Below are 18,884 nucleotides of genomic sequence, written 5' to 3'. Positions count from 1 at the left end.
ATTTACTGTAACAACAGTGCACTCGTTTGCCACGTCAGCTTTTGCTGTTAGTTGAGTGATGGAAATGACTTAAATGTCACGCGTTAATTGGCTTAGGGACTAAAAGTGGTAAAAATAAAATGTAGGGACCAAAATAAAAATCGGGTCAAAATATAGGAACTAAAAGTGCATTTACGCCTAAATTAATTGCTTTAATCCTAGGGTCACAACATTTTCATAACAACAAACATTTAAGCCCACAAATTAAAATAATAATATAAAAGAAGAAAAAGAGACTACATTTGGACTCACCATAATTCACAACAATGTGTGAAATTTTATTTTAAATAACAAGAAATAGGAAAAGAATTAGTCACATTTACATTATATCTCAAAAAAAAATTAATAGATTATAGTAGAACATTTCAAACATAAAGTGGGAGAGATTATTTTCTCTAGTTGTTTTGTGCTAATAAATTTTGATTAACATTCCATTTGTGCAGGTAAAAGTTTAATGCACTAGCTCACAGATAACAAAATTAACAAAAAAAGAAAAACAGATTGTTGAAAATAAAATATATAAAACCGCTGAATTAAAATCCAAGTGGGACTCGTAACCAAAAAAAAAACTAAGTGGGCCTGAATTGTCAGCCAACTATGACAAGCCCAGGTCCATCACATCTTAAAAACCCATTTCACGGTCAATTTGGAGGGAATTCTTTACCTTGTTTCCCACCAAACCAAAAACCCTCTCTGCTTTCTTTTCTCACATCAAACACTGAAACGCCACTCCACCGACGTCGTTTTGGTTCCTGCCAGTGGCACAAACGGTAATTATCTACTCATTTCTTTACCATATTTATATACAAGTATTATATAGTTCTTGTTCTGTGATTATCTTGTGTTCTTAATGCATTGAAGTTTTCAACTGATCCAAATATGGCCTAAAGATAAAAAAATTGTGACAATCAAAATACATGGTTTTGGAATTTCTGTTCTTTTCTTGATTTTGGAAATAATGTTAGATATGTAAACAAGACCCAGTAGGAAATTATAAAAAAAAAAAAAAAAAATTATTTAATGGTGGTGATTTTGTATAATGATAGGTCAGTCTAGTCAAGATTCCAAAAAGCTATACTTGTTGGAATAGCTCATATTTATAGCTATAAAAACAAAATCCAAAATTTTGGGGTCTGCCATATGTTTGTGAAGTGGCTTGTAAAAAACTTATGTTTTTAGCTAGTTTGCATCTCACTATGTTCTTAATATAGTAGCTGTTTCTGGGTCTTGTATCTGATAAAGCATTATGTATATTAAAGGAATTGTTCTAACTATGGATGAAAGTGGTCTTACTCAACAACCCAAAAAGCAGAAGCTAAATGAAGAACGAGACGTTGTTGACAGGAACATCAAATGCTTACGTAATTTACCGGAGGAGATTCTTCGATACATCCTATCCTTACTTCCAACAAAAGATGCTATTAGAACTAGCGTACTTTGCAAGAGGTGGGAATACCTCTGGACCTCCATTCCCAATCTTAATTTTAGCGGGTTGAAGCCGGATAAGAGAAAGCAATTCATGAATTTTGTGGAAAGAGTGCTTCTTCTTCGCGACTCTTCTGATATAAAAACATTCACTCTCTATTGTGATGTGCTAGGTGATGCATCTCATGTAAGTGCGTGGATCTCTGCTGCGGTAAGGCGTAATGTTCAACAGCTGTATATTGGCCTTTACAATTTCAGAAAACCATTTTCATTGCCTCATAGCTTGTTTACTTGTATGACACTGACAGAGTTAGAACTTGCAATGCCTTGTATCCTCAAACTTCCTCCTACAATTTGCTTCACAAATCTCAAGACCTTAAATTTTAGCTATGTTACATTTACAAAAGAGCACTCAACCGAGAAGCTTTTTTCTGGGCTGCCGGTCCTTGAGGAGTTGGAATTAGAGAACTGCAACTGGGTGAATCTTAAGGTTGTGAGTATTTCTGCTCCAAAGCTTCTTTCAATTCGTATAGTTGAGGATTGGGAAAATCAGAATGATGAAAATGGTTGTCAGGTCATGATTTCTGGAGTTAGCCTCAATTACTTTCATTATTCTGGTGAATTCTGTAATGAATACCATGTACACAACTCACCCTCACTTGTAGAGGCATCAGTTCTTGCTAGTTGGTATAATGAGAGAAAAAGACAAATTGCCCACCGCATGTATATGCTTCTTACTGGGTTCTCTGGTGTAAAAGAACTGACACTTGTATTCTGTGCTGTTGAGGTATGCTTTCTTCTCTCTTTATAAGCTTGTTTATTGTTTTTTTTAGTTTATTTTTATTTTTATTTTTTAACTGTATCAAGTGTTTAATTTCTCCTTTGCATTGCTTGCATAATTATGTATCATTTACATTAAATTGGAAAAGGTAACTGATTAAAGGTTGAAGCTAATGTCAGAATAGCATTTTGTGCTTTCATGTTTGTTGAGTTTTGAATCTTGTGATGCATGTTTGAAGCATATTCTTATGGATGAGGAAATTTTATCACATAATGAGTCTTGACCCCTGAGTCCTCAACAATTAATTATATGCGAATAAAACTTTCCTAAGTTTAAACATTATGTTTAACACTTGAACAAACATTTCATCATATAGTAATCAATTTTTTTCTTAACTTTTGCTTACAAGCCACTGCCTTTGTTGGTATCTAAGCCAAAATCCCATATAAAAGTTCAATATACCTTTTAAAACTTGGAATATTATTGAACATAAAAGAGAAATTCAGAAAGGAAGAACAAAAGAGATTATAATGGTGCAGTCATTAAGACCTACATCCACAACATCAAAATTCAAATGGCTATATCTTTCATTCACTTGATTTATACCACTTTACAAGGCAATCCATACTTGTAATGGAATTTCCAAAATTTGAAAATAGCTCAACTATAAATTTATTACATGTATATTTTGAGTTGAGTTGGAATTTTAGATCAATAAAATTGATGGTCAATCAAATTAGATGAATGATAGAATTATTAGTTTTTATTTGCCTTTCTAACATGGCATTATCTCTTTGCACTAGCGATAGATGAACTAACTAAATTGATCCAAGGGCAGGTCCCTTCATCTATATTTTTTACAGATGATATAGTTTTTAGTGGATTAAACTAGAAATGGAGTTAATGCCAATTTAGAAATTTGGTTAGACGCTCTATAATCTAAAGGCTTTTAATTAAGTAGCACTAAGACACAGCACATGGAATGTAAATTTAGTAAAAGTGGAATAGAAACGAAGGAGTGGCAAGAATTGATGGTAAAGAGATACTAAAGGGCGACAACTTTCTATATCTTGGATCAACAATTCATACTATATCTTGGATCAACCATTCATAAAGACGGGGAGATTGAAGAGGATGTGAATCATCAGATAAGAGTAGGGTAAGTGGAGAAGTGTATCAGGAGTATTGTACGATCATAGAATTAAGTTAAAAGGAAATTTTTGTAAGATTGCTATACAACCAATTATTCTCTATGGTAGCGAATGTAATGTTGGGCTGTTAAGTTGCAACATATTCACAAAATAAGTGGAGTGAAACGAGAATGTTAAGATGAATAAGTAAAAAATACACGAAAAGATAGGATTTGAAATGAGGAAATCCACTTTAAGATAAGGGTAGCTCTTATTGATGAAAAGATGAGGGAGAGTGACTTGAAAGGGTTTGGTCGTTTTTAGAGGAGAGAGACTAATGCACCGGTCTAAAAGAGTAAGTTGATCCAAGTTGAAAGAATGAAAAAATGTAGAGTTTGACCAAAAATAACATTAGTGAAAGGAATAAAAAAAAGCATGTCTATTAAGTAAGTAATAGTAAGAATGACTTTAGATAAAATATAATAGTGGAAAAGAATAAATGTGGCTAAGGGATACACAGTTCCCAATGTTCAAAGTTGACAGGTAGGGATACTGGGGTGTGGAAGATGAAGTAGTGGTAGCCATTAACAAGGGTTAAGCTGGTCATCAAGAAGAATTGTGAGCAATTGACTCTAATGGCTCTGAAGATCCTTTGGGTTTTCTTGGGTCTTGCCTGGATCGGTTGCGGATACTCTTTTCAGTTGGTAGAATTGGCCTGGAAGGCATTTGTCTAGCATTTGGAATTTAGTCCCTTTATGCTTGATGTGGTATCTCTGGAGGGAGCGCAATAGGAGGACATTTGAGGACATGGAAAGTTCAGATGACCAGCTTTTGGCCTCTTTTAGTGGCACTCTGTTTGATTGGTCTAGGGCTTGGGGACTTACCTCTAGTGATTTTCTCCCTATGTTTTTTATCTCTCTCCTGTATACTTAGTTTCTTTTCCTTTCCTTTTCTTTTTACTCTTTCTTTTCCCTTTGTATTTTTCTCTCTGCCTTATGTTTTTCTTCTTAAGGTAGTGTTGTTGAATTTATATCTTTTTTACCTATCAAAAAAAAAAAAAAAAAGTCTTAGAAAACTATTGGAAAACGGCTGTTAAAGTATTAGCAGTTCTCTGTTGATACATTTGACAATATATACAAAAGAGTAAGATAGGTATTTCCTAGTCTGGTAAAGCTATAGAACAGAAACAGCTTTTCTGACAATTTGAACTACAGTTATATGGATCCATATGCTAAATGAATGACCTATCATTCCTGACCTCATCCAATATCTTACAAACTGATCCAATACCTACATCAGTAAATGATTGGAAATTACTTAAGTTTTTGTTTTTAATCTTATTGTTGCTTATCTCATATTCATTAATCAAGCATCCATATTTGCATGCTTTTATAATTGCAATTGCCTTCTTATATTCTTGCCGCAGAAAGTCTCTTAATTATGATTGTTGTTCATAGCTTTTAACATATGCAGTAGAAGTTGTAGAACTCCTACCTCATATGCCTATCTTCAAAAACCTGGAGTATTTGGAGTTCGATGAATTGGTGGTTAATCTTGACAGTGTAGCACTGCTGAAGATATTGCAAAAATCTCCCTGTCTTAAGACAATGGTATTTAGTGAGGTAACTTCACCAGCACTACATTGTTTATTATCCTGTATGTGTTCTTTATTATTTTCTGATTTCCCATGATGGTTTAAACATTCACTTTGTAATGATAACTTAGGGGATCAGCCTGTCCTCAGATTATGAAAGAAATGATAGAATACTGGATCCGGTGCCTCCATGTTTCTTGTCACAGCTAAATTGCATCAAAGTCTATGATTATGAGGGAGACGAGGAGGAGCTATCTGCTGTAAAGATTTTGCTCAAGAATGCAGTGGTCTTGGACAAAATGGTCATAACTTGTTCACATCCTTTTGCAAAGGACTTGGAGAAGCAGAAGAAGGTTCACGAACAGTTATTGAAGCTACCCAGAGGGTCAAAACATTGTGAATTGGTGTTTTTGATTTGAACCTTTCTTGAGCTTTTACCTCCAGAGAAGCCATTAATTCCTATTTCATTGTACTTCGAATTTGAAAAACTGATTTCCCCTTTTTCCTGTCTTGACCTTCTACATACCTATGTAACTTGCTATTATGTAATTTTTTTTTTGTGTGTGGTTATTTGATAATATAATTTTGAATTGTCCAAGCTATAAGCTTACACTCAATTTAGGTGTAGTACAGTACTTACGAGTTATGAAGATGGAATAAATTCTAGCTACTAAAGGAAGAAAAGAAATGGGTTTGCTCAAAATATGACTATTATATGGTCCAATTGAGAAGATGGGGGTAATGAGTAGGAAGCTATGAACAATTTCCCATCAACTTTCTAGCTTTCTTTGTACTATTGGTGATAAAATATACTTGGTTTCAATTTAGGCTACTGGTTAGTAGCATGAAGATATGGCTTTCTTGAGCTTGCTCTCAAAGAAGCCATAAATATCTATTTCTTGGAACATGAGACAATTTGTCTAGTTATTTCATTATACCTTGAACTTGAGACTTATTTCCTGTTTTTTCCTTCCTTGATGTTCTACCTATGTAACTTGCTGGTATCTAATGATACTCTTAGTTATTTGGTGATGATTAATTATCCTCCAAGCTATATGCTTATTCTTGATTTATGTGTCTCAGTGTTAGTGGGTTTTTTGTGTATATGCGTGTGTGTGTGTGGAAAATCTAGTGCAGTATTTGATGGTTGGTTGAATTGTTGTTCTATGAAAGGCTTACTTGTGAGATGCAGACTAATATACACGTACTATAACTTTTGGTAATAATGAGATTAGGCACCATGACTGAGTATAGTTTATTGTTAGTGTTGCTTTTCACCACGAAAGTTTTGTAATCTGGTTGCATATAGGTTATCTTTAAAATTATGTAGAATTGCTCTTCACTCTATTCAATGAATAGTACATGGTTAATAATATCAAATTGAGAGAAATTTCAGGACCACAAACTTTTAAACTACAATTTTGACATGACAAATTATGAGTGATGGAGAAAAAAATTATAAGTTCATATAAAAGTGATAAATGTTAGAGGTGTGAACGAAATTGTTGCAAAAGAAGTTGTTTTCCTTGAACCACTCAAACTGAAATCTTCAATCCCTAGTCTCTATCAGGCATTATTAATAGTGTGGGCCTTGGGCACACAAGTTTGAAGGTGTTTGGCGGGAAGCCCATTTTACAAGAGTGCTGGGCTCTGCTTGCCCTTGCAATAAACTCGGCCCACAGGTTGTCCACAACCCATGAGACACATGTTGTGGTTAGAAAAGGGAATAAATTAGAAGGCCACATTAGTTGTGTATGTCTAATGTCTGCTGAATATAACCCCAATCTACAACTACAAAAATTAGACTATTTTGTAGTTGTACTCTGATTATGTAATATATTATAAATCCGGTTTAAAACACTATTATTACTATTTTCGTGTATTCCAATAAATATTACTGTTTCCTAAAAAAAAATATAAATGTTTATCCCATATTGGTTGTGTGTGTCTAGTGTCCATTGTTTATAACTCCAGTCTACAACCACCAATGTTAAACTCCTTTGTAGTTGTACTTTGGTTATGTAATGTATTATAAACCCGGTTTACAACACTATTATTACAATTTTCGTGTGTGTTTCAATAAGTATTATTGTTTATTAAAAAAAAAAGATGTTTATCCCACATTGGTTGTGTGTGTCTAGTGTCCATTGTTTATAACCCCAATCTACAACTACAAAGGTTAGGCCTTTTTGTAGTTGTATTCTGATTATGTAATGTATTATAAACCTGGTTTAAAACACTATTGTGGGGTACAGAAATTCCAATAAGGTAATTGCGCCATGTGTCATACCCATGACCAAGAAGGACTATTATCCTGCCGAGGAAGCTGCGACCTCGGACTGAAGGGTTACGTCAGTAGCACGTTATCAGAGAAGGTTGTACCATACCGAAAGAGCTTCGGGGAGGGGGCTAGCACTGACATGACCAAAAAGTTGGTGGCCGCCACCACATTTAATGCATCCCAACAAATCTCCTAGTTGCATTTATGTGGAGAAGACCCCTGAACAGTACTGCCTTGATTACCGCAACTCACTAAGGGATTGGAAAGGTGGCTAATGGGACAGACACTCAAGTAATGGCCTAGATGGTCAACAAATGGAGGGCCAAAATTATCTAAGGGGGCTATATAATGTAAGGAATCCTTCAGGGACAAAAGATCAAGAAAAAGAAGAGAAGAATAATATAGCATTAAGAACTAGACTTGTAACACAAACTCAAAAGGAGCTTATATATATAAGATTTAGCCTCCTAGGATTGTGCCAAGGACGATTTATTTCGTGCAAAACAATTTTATTCTTGTTCATCTTTTTGTCTGGGCTCACTATTGTTATCTGATTCATTATGGCTAAGTTTTTCAGTCCACTCTCTATAAATTTATTGTATTGGGCTCTTTGGGCCCATATCTTATTCCTCCTTAGGCTGGGAATCCAAATCTAGTCCTTACAACTATTATTACTATTTTCGTGTGTGTTCTACTAATTACTTAGAAAAAGAATGATATTATTATCTAATCTTATGTGATTCTTTTATTTTTAATTTTTTTTAATAGAGTTTCAATTTATGACGTCCTTTTTTTATGATTGCGTTCTTTATTACTAGACCATGATACCAATCAATTTTTGGTAAATGTGAGAATTAAATCTCAGATCTTTTATTCAACTATCAGAGACTTTATTAATCGAGCTAATTAATTGGAACCCACTTAAGAATTTGATTCTTTGGTGTCTAGTTTTTGTTTTGTCTAAACTAGCCCCATTAAATAATTAAAAAGTCTTCTAAAAGAAAAATAATAAAAATGACATATAAGTAAATTCCAACAATTTACATTTATCTATTTTTTTAATAATTCGATTGTCACAAAAATTAAAGAAGGGGAGATTCAAAGCCTAATTCTCCTCATATGCTAGTTTGATTCTCCAAAAAACAAAACAAAAAGTTTAGCTTTTCTTAGTGAATTTTGAAGGAGCCTCTAATTGTTAATCTTCTGGCAATTAGAGTCCTATTTTCGAGAGGGAGCCTCCAATTGTTAATCTTCAAGCAATCAAAGTCTTACTTAAGAGAGGGAAATAGATTTTTTTAATAGGGTAGCATTTTGCTTATATTGGCTTGAAATAATTACAAATCTTAAAAATAAAATGAAAAAAGTTCAGGTCCAAACATATTCGAAGTTATCTTTTTTTAATTTATTATGTGGCAATTAAAAAGATTATTTATGTATAATTTTAGTCACTTGACTGTTAAGGAGTCATTTGACTTGTTTGAATAATACACATAAATAGTTTTATAAATTGTCAAATAAAAGATTGAAAAAAAAAGTTTTGAACATGTTTAGAGCTAAATTTTGTTCAAATCAAATTGTCTTTGCTATTCATTTTGAGGGAAAATTTATTCATATTCAATATATGTGAAAAATTAATTGTGAATATAATTCAAATTAAATTGGCATACCTATTCATTTTGAGGGAAAAATTCGTCCATATTCAATATATGTGAGAATTATTTATTTATTTTTTATAATATATGTGTGAGAAATTAGTTCTGAATATGTGGGCGGGGCGTCTAAAATAAGTGGACCTTTTATTTCATATCTTTTTTCAAGCACGTGAAATATGCTACTTCATTCAGTCAAACCGAATATTATTAAGTCACAAAATTAAAGATGCAAGAGCTTACAATAAATGTCTTTTTTATGTATGCAACTCGAATTACTCTTGTAATGAATCGGTTTCTTCATGTTGAGTGCACTCACAGTGCATCTTACCTCTTGCCACATTCAAAAAAAGCAGAAGCTTCAGTTGACGAATGAATTAAAAAAAAAAAAAAACCAAATATAAGTAGAATTAGAACTAACATTTTACTAGATGAATTCAAAATTATTCTTAAAAAAATTAAGATTGAAAATATGATTGGTTACCTGTTGCTTAGGAGAGATCCAAGTTAGAAAAAACTCTCTTGATACTCTAGCAAGAACAACGACCTTCTTTTTGGCTTTTAATCGGCTTTAATACAGAACTCTTTAGAACCAAAAATGTTCCCGATAAGTTGAACATTCATCATGAAGAAAATTTTAAAAAATGAAAGGTACTCCATCAACTACGCCCTCTAGTTAACTCCTCTAGCTAGAACTCACTATATCAATGTTCAGAATAGGTGCTGCACTTGGATTTATATAGGCCTGAAGGTATATTTTCATATGTTAATTTCCTATGCAACATTTAGGTTGTAAAATTTTATTCATTAAGACATAAATATGCTCAAAATTTCAAGACTAACAACTAATAAATTTATTGTTCCTATCGACTCTCCATATTTGCAAAGATATTCTAAGATCGCCTGCCAAAATTAGCTAGAACTCATAATCTTGCTTGATTTATTTTTCAATTGTACATCGAAGTTTCCATCTTAAGCTTACGCAAGAGACAAGTATTTACGCTAGTAAGATAAGGAAGAAATTTTGATTATGTTCAGTCCTCATGCATGTATTTATGAAAAACTAAAACATGCGTGGGATTCATTGACAATCATTTCATTTATCTAAAGCAAACTTTTTCACCACATTCATATAGTATTATCATCCAAGAGTTCTTTAACATTCATAATATGTTAAATGTGTCGTGTAAAAAAAAAGAAGAGAAATTATAAATAATGTAAATTACGTAATATTGTCCATTACGTATGTTCTGATAGCAACTTTTTTTTAATAAAAAAAATTGAAATTTATTTTTGAGACAAGTAATAATTATTTATAAGTTTTAGCCCCCAAAGTAACACACACATGCATAATAAAATTTGATTAACTTGAACCCATTTCTACATATTGGGCTTTGCCTTTGGGCCTTATATATAGTTCTTAGAGAATTGTGGTCCTTCTTGGTCAGGCAAAATATAAATTGTACGTCATTAATGTTTTGTTGAAAGTTGAAACAGTGTCATTGGAGGAAAATGTAGAAAAACGACGCATGGTTTAGCTCAAAAAAAGGGCCATTTGGTGAAAAGGATTAAAAAAAAAAAACACACCTGAGAAACACACATCGAAAGTGGTTGAAAATATTGTTTTAAACACTAATACATATAATTATAATAATTCAATAATAAAGCTTATCATAAGTTCAAAACTCATCCTAATCTAGAGTAAATGCATTTGAATGTATCATAACATAGCAGCTATAGGATAATTTTTTTTTAATAGAAAGTATTGACTAATTTCAATCTGTCGTTTATAGATGCTTGAATATGATTGGTACCGTGAAATGATAAAGCACAAGAATGAATTGCAAACAAGAAGAGAAGCAATTCATTAGCTCAAACACAAATTGCTTGCAGTGGCTCTAGAGCTTCTTCTGTGTCTTATCACCTACATGCAAATTGCAAAGTTGATAATACACGAAATAAAGAAACAGTTTGACCATCACAAAAAGCATCTCTAATGACACTTTGGGTGCATTTGGCGTTTTTTCTGTGGATCTCGTGCGCTGTTCATGAGACCTACAAGTACGAAATTCAGAAAATTTTAAGTTTAAATTGGGTCTCATGGCACTATTTATATATTTAAAAACTATTTTACTATAGTATTTTCAATTTTAAGCAATAAGCGGTATCCAAACAGACCATTTATCTTAAAAAAATGAAAATGTCCCAACTTCACCAAAGAGTAAGGACCCTCAGTTCCTCATTTCCAAATTAGCCACCCTAGTAACTAGTAAAAATAAGCCCTTTCTGTCCTTGTTGACGGTCGCAATCTCCCTTACGAGAAATTATAAGGTCCTTACGGTGGATAAGTGATGTGGTTCACCATTCTAGTAAAAAACTCAAACCTGTTTAAAATTGTAGAGTTTTAAATAAAAACTGAATACCGACTCAACAAATTTAAACATGTGAGAGTCTTTTGCTGGAATGGTGGACAAGTGACGTGGTCTACTATGAGGACGGTATAACTTCTCGGACAAGTGTCGTGATCCACTATTCCCCTAAAAAACTCCTATCTGTTTAAAATTATTGAGTCATAAATTTCTTTTTAAATAGGAACTGATTACTGACTCAGTAATTTTAAACTAGTGGAAGTTTTTTAGTGAAATGGTCAACAAGTGACGTGGTTTATCATGAGAATTGTATAATTTCTCGAATATTTGAACATTTGTTATGGTATGTGCCCTTTTGGATTTGCCAATGCACAAGTACACAATAAGGGGGCTGCCAATGGAGAAATTATATAATCCTCTAGTGGACCATGTCACTTGTCCACCGTTCCACTAAAAGACTCTCACTTGTGTTAAAATTGTTGATTCAGTAATCAGTTTCTGTTTTAAAAAAAATTTTGTCTCAACAATTTAAACATGTGAGAATCTTTTAATGGAATAGTGGACCACATTATTTGTCCACCATGAGAACCTTATAATTTCTCCTGCCAATGCATGGGTACACAATAAGGGAGCCACACTTCTTGGGGTCTGTACTCGTCTGTTGAGGAGCAAAGAGAATGATGTCTTTGGTCCAATTTGGTTCTATTTAGTCTACTTTAGTCCAAATCAATCGCTTTTGGTCCAATTCGGTTCACTATAGTCTATTTCAGTCCATTTTAGACTAGTTAGGCCTTAAATTGATTCTTTTTGTAGGTTTCATTTTCAATTTTGGGCTCAAAATTTTATTTATTTATTCTTATTTTTTGGGTTGAAAAGTATAAAATTTTCTTCTATTTGAGCTAAATTCTTTAGTTTTGGGCTAAAAAATACAAACAAAATAGACATTAAAAGTTAGAGAAATGAGTCCTAAAAAAGTAATAAAAATGATAAATATTTAAAGGATTAATTTAAAATTCAATTTTCAATGATATTGGGATTATTCTTATATTTGGAAAGAAAAAAAAAATGCTACAAAACTTATATTATAATTTAAACTCAATGTAACATATTATGCATGTTCCATGGAATGGAGTTGTACATTTTTTTAATATCCTTGGATATTTTCAAATTAGTCAACCGATTATGATATATTTTTAAAAAGTCATTTTAATAACATCTGTAATCTTCTTCATTTATATAAAACAATATTCTAATTATGTAATTTAAAGATTTTTATTGAATTATGTTATGTAATATATATATATATGTATGTATGTATATATGTATGTATGTATGCATGCATGCATGTATGTATGAATTGTTGTTGATTGCAAAATACATTATATGCTCCATTACATACATTATATGTATTGTTGTTCAATTTTCAGGATTGAGTGATAGGCAATGCTCTCACCTTTGAGTGGCTACATGAAATGACACAAGGAAAAACGCTAGCTAATAACATTTATGCTATACCACAAAAGGAATAATTTGTCACAATTAAAGCTTATTGTAGTTGTTTATAGAACCTAGATTAACATAGAGTATATAATCCAATGTGAGACGCAACACTCACCCCACATAACACACACTCAATTAATTCAATTCTATATTAATTAATCCATCTAGGACATCATATCCATAGACCCTCTTCTGTGAAAGACATCCAATTGAAAGCAACAAGTACATTAGACACCACATCATCAAATGAGGCTATTGGAATTTAATCCAAAATAAAGGAACAATTTCTTGAGTACGTAGTTTTACCAATATACTAGATCATAAATGATTGTCAAAGGGCTCTAGTCAAGGATTATAAAATGCCAAAAGTTTATAAATTAATTTTGCTATCCCATATTTAGAATATATGAGCAAGCAAACTCCACAATGATGGGAATGGTTGTTGCTTACCACATTCAAAGGGGACTGGTATTACATGCACAAGTTGAGAGTTCACGTGCCCTATATAGCATTATCGAACACTTCCACCTAACATAAGAATGACCCTTAAACCATGGTCCCCTTTATACTTCCTTGGATTCACAACTCAAACCCATGCCTATTTAATCACAGCTTGGAACCAAATTCAAATGAATTCATCCTTCTTCTCCAATGGAGACAAAACACTGTTATTATCACCAACAATCGGTCCACTGGACTAATCTAATTCTCATCTTGCACTAGCCGTCAAGAATTACTTTGAATTGAAAAATCTTCGTCCGTCCAAAATACAAACATGAAAAATAATATTTGCAGTGTAAGAAACATTGGAAATCAGCATCATCGTGTACTTAAAGGAAACAACTTGGCATACGTTTAGCACTAGTTGCCAAGTGACTCACAACTCACAAGCAAAAAGTCCTGGTGTGGTGTGTGTCTTTCTCAATGAGATATTTTTGCTCCTAATCAATCAATAAACTTAGTTTTTGTCATTATATTCAGACTTCGAAGTTGTTGCGAGGAATTTGCGGTGAGGAATTAGCAATGCTAAAGGCATGCACGTTGTGTGGTGTGACAATCTCGGTGGGCTTGAATAGGCAAAAAAAAGTTTTGGGAATAAAGACAATCTTGATATTTAGAATTTATTGGGACTCGATCAATTATATTTGTACTGATTTTAACATACAATGGTCTAGAATAGCATGGTGGGGTAGGACTGTAGGAAGAGAGAAATATCAAATAGAAGTATATTTCTTCCCCATAAAACTTGAATTGATCAACCAAGTAGGAATGACATGAAACTTGGGCACGGCAAAATAAGATCCGGAAAATTTTGTTAAAAAATTCAATATCAAAAGTAATTGCAGCTAAATATTGGGACAAATAAATCGAAATTTGATTCAAATTTGCATTCACCATTCAATTGGAATTAGAAGAAAGTTGAAAAATTGCAAATTGGCTAAGAGAAGGGGTACAAATTTCTAAGACCGACCCATTTCGTCCAAGTTTTGTGGTTCTATCTTTTGGTTGAGATAAAAAAAATGTTGGGAGCTAGATGTGATTAGGCATTGAGTTTAATTTTGAAACTTGTTTATACATGGAAAAAGAAATTGGTAAAGAAGAAAATCACATAATAAACGAACTGAAGATTTCATTACTAACCAAAATTTTTGCAAGGTTAAGCATATCTTAGGTCTTCTTTCTATCTTTTATAATTCCTCTTTAATTCTTCTGAGTATTAAACATTCTTTTCTCAACATTAAAAATTCAACTTTTACAAAATTATCAAGAAAATACCAACTCCATTATTAATTTTTACATGCAGCTTATGCATCTACACAGACTATCATATATTTATGAGAAAAATTTGATTAAGAATAAAAAAAGATAGTTTTTGAAAAATATCCTTAAAAGAACTCACTCAGGTAATAAAAAAAAGGGGAAAAAAGAAGAAGCATTTTAAGCACTGAATAAATAAAGGTATATTAAAACTCAGGAAGTGTCATAACTAAATTATTTACCACTTACAAAAGGTTTTATAAGATCTCACTAAATAGTTTGTAAAATTATTCAATACATGCGATTTATCATGCTCTTCTCTCACATAAGAATGGATTTTGTTTATGAATCATACACATAAAACTCTCATTTATGTGAAAAGGAAGTCAAAATGCCGACAACAAATTAAAAACTTCAAGCCTTAAAAAAAACAAAAAAAAAACAATAAATAAAGTCTTTTTAAAAAAAAAACAAAATTGTAAAAAATAATAATACAAGTCAAAAACGGAGGGAAAAAAAAAATAGAGGTAAGAAAATTCCCACCGCCTCCTTAGTGAGTCCACCTATATAAACCCCTCTGCTTCCCACTTCTTCCCTAGAAAACACCCTTTCAAAACTTTCCCTTAGATCCCAATTCCCTCCCCTTCTCTCTCAAATTCAGCACCAACATTCTTTAATTCTTCAAACCTCTCACATTTTCCTAGTCTTCCCACTAACCAAACAACCCCCTTCCATTTCCTGCGCTCAAACTCACAATCTAAATTTATACATTCTGTTTAGTTCTGAAAAAAACCAAATATCATGATCTCTTCAGTGAAGCTCACAGCCTTGTCCTTCACAAACCGAAAGCTTCCTCTTCCAAAGCCTCAATCTTTTTTACAACCCACTTTTCAAAATGTCAAACAGAACCTTATTAACCATTCCTTCTCTTCTCAGAAGCCACTTTACATTTCATCCATTGAGAATTTCTCATTGCTAAAGAAAACAGAGCAGCGTGGAACAGAGTGCAAGGCCTATGAAGCTGATCGGTCTCGGCCGCTGGAGATTAACATTGATCTTCCGGACGAGCAGGCTCGGTTGGAGGCGGCTCAGAGGCTCAAAATTGGTATATATTTCGTCACCTGGTGGGCTTTGAATGTGGTTTTCAACATATACAACAAGAAGGTTTTGAATGCTTTTCCTTACCCCTGGCTCACTTCAACGCTCTCACTCGCAACTGGGTCGCTCATGATGCTGATCTCGTGGGCCACAAGAATCGCCGATGCTCCAAAAACCGATTTGGAGTTCTGGAAGACTCTTTTCCCTGTAAGTAGCTTGAAATTTTTCTATCGCTCAAGTTTTTCTCTGTTTTCCTCTGTTTTGTTTTTTGGCCGAGAAAGGGAAGCCTACAAGAAAAGAACAAGAAAAAAATCAAATGGAATTGATTAATATTTGAGAAGATTTTATAACACCATTTTTTAGGATTATTTTGAAAACCATAATGACATTTATCAAATTTTCTGTGATTTTTCATTTTTTTCTTGGCTGCGAGTTTTCCTCTGTTTTTGTTTCCTAAGAAAATGTAGCCGAGAAAAATATACGAAAAGAAAAGAAAAGAAAAAAAATCAAATGTAATTTTGAATATTAGAGTAGAATTAAGAACACTCATTCGCATATATATATTTTTTTTTTTTTGAAAAACATAATGAGATTTTTGAAATTTTTTTACTGTGACTTTTGTTTGTTATCTTGTCTTCAAACAGAGTGTGTTGTGGGGCCGGGACTCTGTTTTTTGTATTTTTTCGGGACTCAGTTTTTTGTATTTACTAAGTTGGTTATGTGTGTAGGTTGCAGTGGCGCATACAATTGGACATGTAGCAGCGACTGTGAGCATGTCAAAAGTTGCAGTTTCTTTCACCCACATTATCAAAAGCGGTGAGCCTGCTTTCAGTGTCTTGGTTTCAAGGTTTTTGTCAGGTGAGATGTTTCCGGTGCCGGTTTATTTGTCACTCCTGCCAATTATCGGAGGATGTGCGCTTGCTGCTGTGACCGAGCTCAACTTCAATATGACTGGTGAGAAATCTTACTTAATTAGTTGTTTAAATTAAGGAAAATATTGATGGATGTCATCGTGTTAGTGTAATGTTTTTGGACTATTTGTATGGTCTTGTTAGCCGAGCTCAAAATTTTGGGACTAAGGCTAGGTTGTTATTATTGCTGTTGAATGTAGAAGTATGATCTTGTTAGTGGTGGTGATTTGAGATCTAATACATGATGCAATGTGTTTCAGGGTTTATGGGGGCTATGATATCGAATTTGGCATTTGTGTTTCGGAACATATTCTCAAAGAAAGGGATGAAGGGGAAGTCTGTTAGTGGGATGAACTACTATGCATGTCTATCTATATTGTCTCTATTGATTCTTACACCTTTTGCCATTGCCGTGGAGGGCCCTAAAATGTGGGCCGCTGGCTGGGAAAATGCCATCACTCAGATTGGACCACATTTCATATGGTAATCTCAATTGCCTACTTCTCTCATTGAATTGTCACCATTTTACTTATCTTAGACATTATACTTCTCAATTGTCTGTTTTATTGACTTGATGTGGTTTGGTGTATTTTGGAGTAAAAACTTAATAAATGTTATCAATTCTACAAGGGTAGATTTGCTATGTAAAAACTTAACTTTCTTTTATGTATAATTTGAACTTGTTTTGGCCTTTTTAAGTAAAAAGAAGAGATGTAAGTCACTGTAAATATTTTGTTAGTTTAGGTAATTTAAGTAATTGAAGCTATTCAAATAGAAAGGTCTAGATTGACTGAGTAAAATCATGTACTAATTTGAATGGTGTAGGAGAAATATTTTATTTTAGATAGTTTAATGTAGGAGGCATTCAAACTTCTGAAGTAAATTTTTATCTCTTCATTTCTTTTTAGTCTTGTTATTATTGCAGTTACATAAAATACATGCTTTTAAAAAAAATTAAATGACATCCTAGCCAATGGTAGAATATCTAATATCAAGCTAAAAACTGATTATAATTAGATATGATTGAACTCAATATGTAGGATCTTCTATCTCAGCTCATAAGGGGGCATGTTTTTCCCCTCCTTTGGTTTTGAATGAATGAAGTAGCAATTTTGGTGTGATAGTTTTGATTATTCAGTGGTACTAATCGTTGCTAAAATACTAACATGCTTTCATTTTTGTTGTTACTAAGAAAAATGTGTGGCTCTGAATTTTTGCAGGTGGGTTGCAGCCCAAAGTGTCTTCTATCACTTGTATAACCAAGTTTCCTATATGTCTCTCGATCAGATTTCTCCCTTGACATTTAGTATAGGAAACACGATGAAGCGGATATCTGTCATAGTCTCCTCTATCATAATATTCCACACACCTGTCCAACCCATCAATGCTCTTGGAGCTGCTATCGCAATTCTTGGCACCTTCCTCTATTCACAGGTACATTCTCAGCTCCTTACAGATTAAGCTTGGTTACTTTAAGAGTCGTGAGATTTTCCTTGGACCAATTTGCATTAATGATTTCGTGGATAGTTTCTTATTGATTGGATTCTTCATGAGCAACTTGCTTGTATGGGGTCAAAAACACTGCAGAACAGCCTTTGAATTAACATAGGACCACTAGAGTAATAGGCTGATCATCTTTCTTGCTTATTGAACTCTCACAGGTTATCCAAGAGGATGTGAGCCTTAAAAACATTTAGTTTATATAGCCAATGAACTCTAATCCTAATGACACTTATAGTGATCCTAGAATATGCAAGACCCCCATGGTGATTGTCTGCATATCCTAACAACTTTCCATTGTACTTGTGAGCAGGCAAAGCTGTGAGGAAGTTGAGGATTTGATAATAATCATGCAGCATGGATGAGAGAAAAGCGATGATGATAACATGGGCTGGAGCTGGAAGCATTGCTGATGACTGCTGATTAAGGTTGCTGGTATTAGATTGAGATCATTGGGACTCCACGGTGTTTCTTCTTCAAAATCATAGGAATAGCATATTTGTTCAATTTACAAGGGTGACTATAGATGATATTTTTCATTTCCTCAGTTCACAATTGAGAAAATTTGTTGTAGTAGATGAGTTCAATGTTTGAGACACATGTTAATTTGAGGCAATAATAATGATAATTATGAATTTCCACATTGATTTATTGTAGTTGCATGGGATCGATGAATAACTGAATGTAAGTTTACCAGCTGAAATATGCTAGGGATTAGGCTTTGGCCACCTTTGATTAAATCCACTTTTACCTAGCTTGATTTCTCAAATATGGGTTGTAAAGGCGGATATCATTTTCCATTGATGCCAACAAGAATTTATAGGCAAAGCTTGGGTTGAATCAAAATAT

General features: G+C 33.2%; 2 protein-coding genes across 2 annotated transcripts; both read left to right on the top strand.

Moving 5' to 3' along the window:
• Positions 1 to 720: 720 nt before the first annotated feature.
• Positions 721 to 5,388, top strand: LOC142637254 (F-box/FBD/LRR-repeat protein At5g56420-like). The gene is made up of 4 exons (XM_075811536.1): positions 721 to 809; positions 1,299 to 2,251; positions 4,833 to 4,997; positions 5,101 to 5,388. The coding sequence occupies exons 2-4, from the start codon at positions 1,313 to 1,315 to the stop codon at positions 5,386 to 5,388; spliced, it is 1,392 nt and encodes a 463-aa protein (XP_075667651.1). The 5' UTR covers positions 721 to 809; positions 1,299 to 1,312.
• Positions 5,389 to 15,120: 9,732 nt separating this feature from the next.
• LOC142634511 (glucose-6-phosphate/phosphate translocator 2, chloroplastic) lies at positions 15,121 to 18,680 on the top strand. The gene is made up of 5 exons (XM_075808823.1): positions 15,121 to 15,831; positions 16,353 to 16,578; positions 16,796 to 17,018; positions 17,756 to 17,969; positions 18,349 to 18,680. The coding sequence occupies exons 1-5, from the start codon at positions 15,328 to 15,330 to the stop codon at positions 18,358 to 18,360; spliced, it is 1,179 nt and encodes a 392-aa protein (XP_075664938.1). The 5' UTR covers positions 15,121 to 15,327; the 3' UTR covers positions 18,361 to 18,680.
• Positions 18,681 to 18,884: the final 204 nt, after the last annotated feature.

This window comes from Castanea sativa, chromosome 5 (assembly GCF_040712315.1).
Source record: "Castanea sativa cultivar Marrone di Chiusa Pesio chromosome 5, ASM4071231v1".
Taxonomy (NCBI): domain Eukaryota; kingdom Viridiplantae; phylum Streptophyta; class Magnoliopsida; order Fagales; family Fagaceae; genus Castanea; species Castanea sativa.
This window is presented reverse-complemented; position numbering and strand designations above follow the sequence as displayed.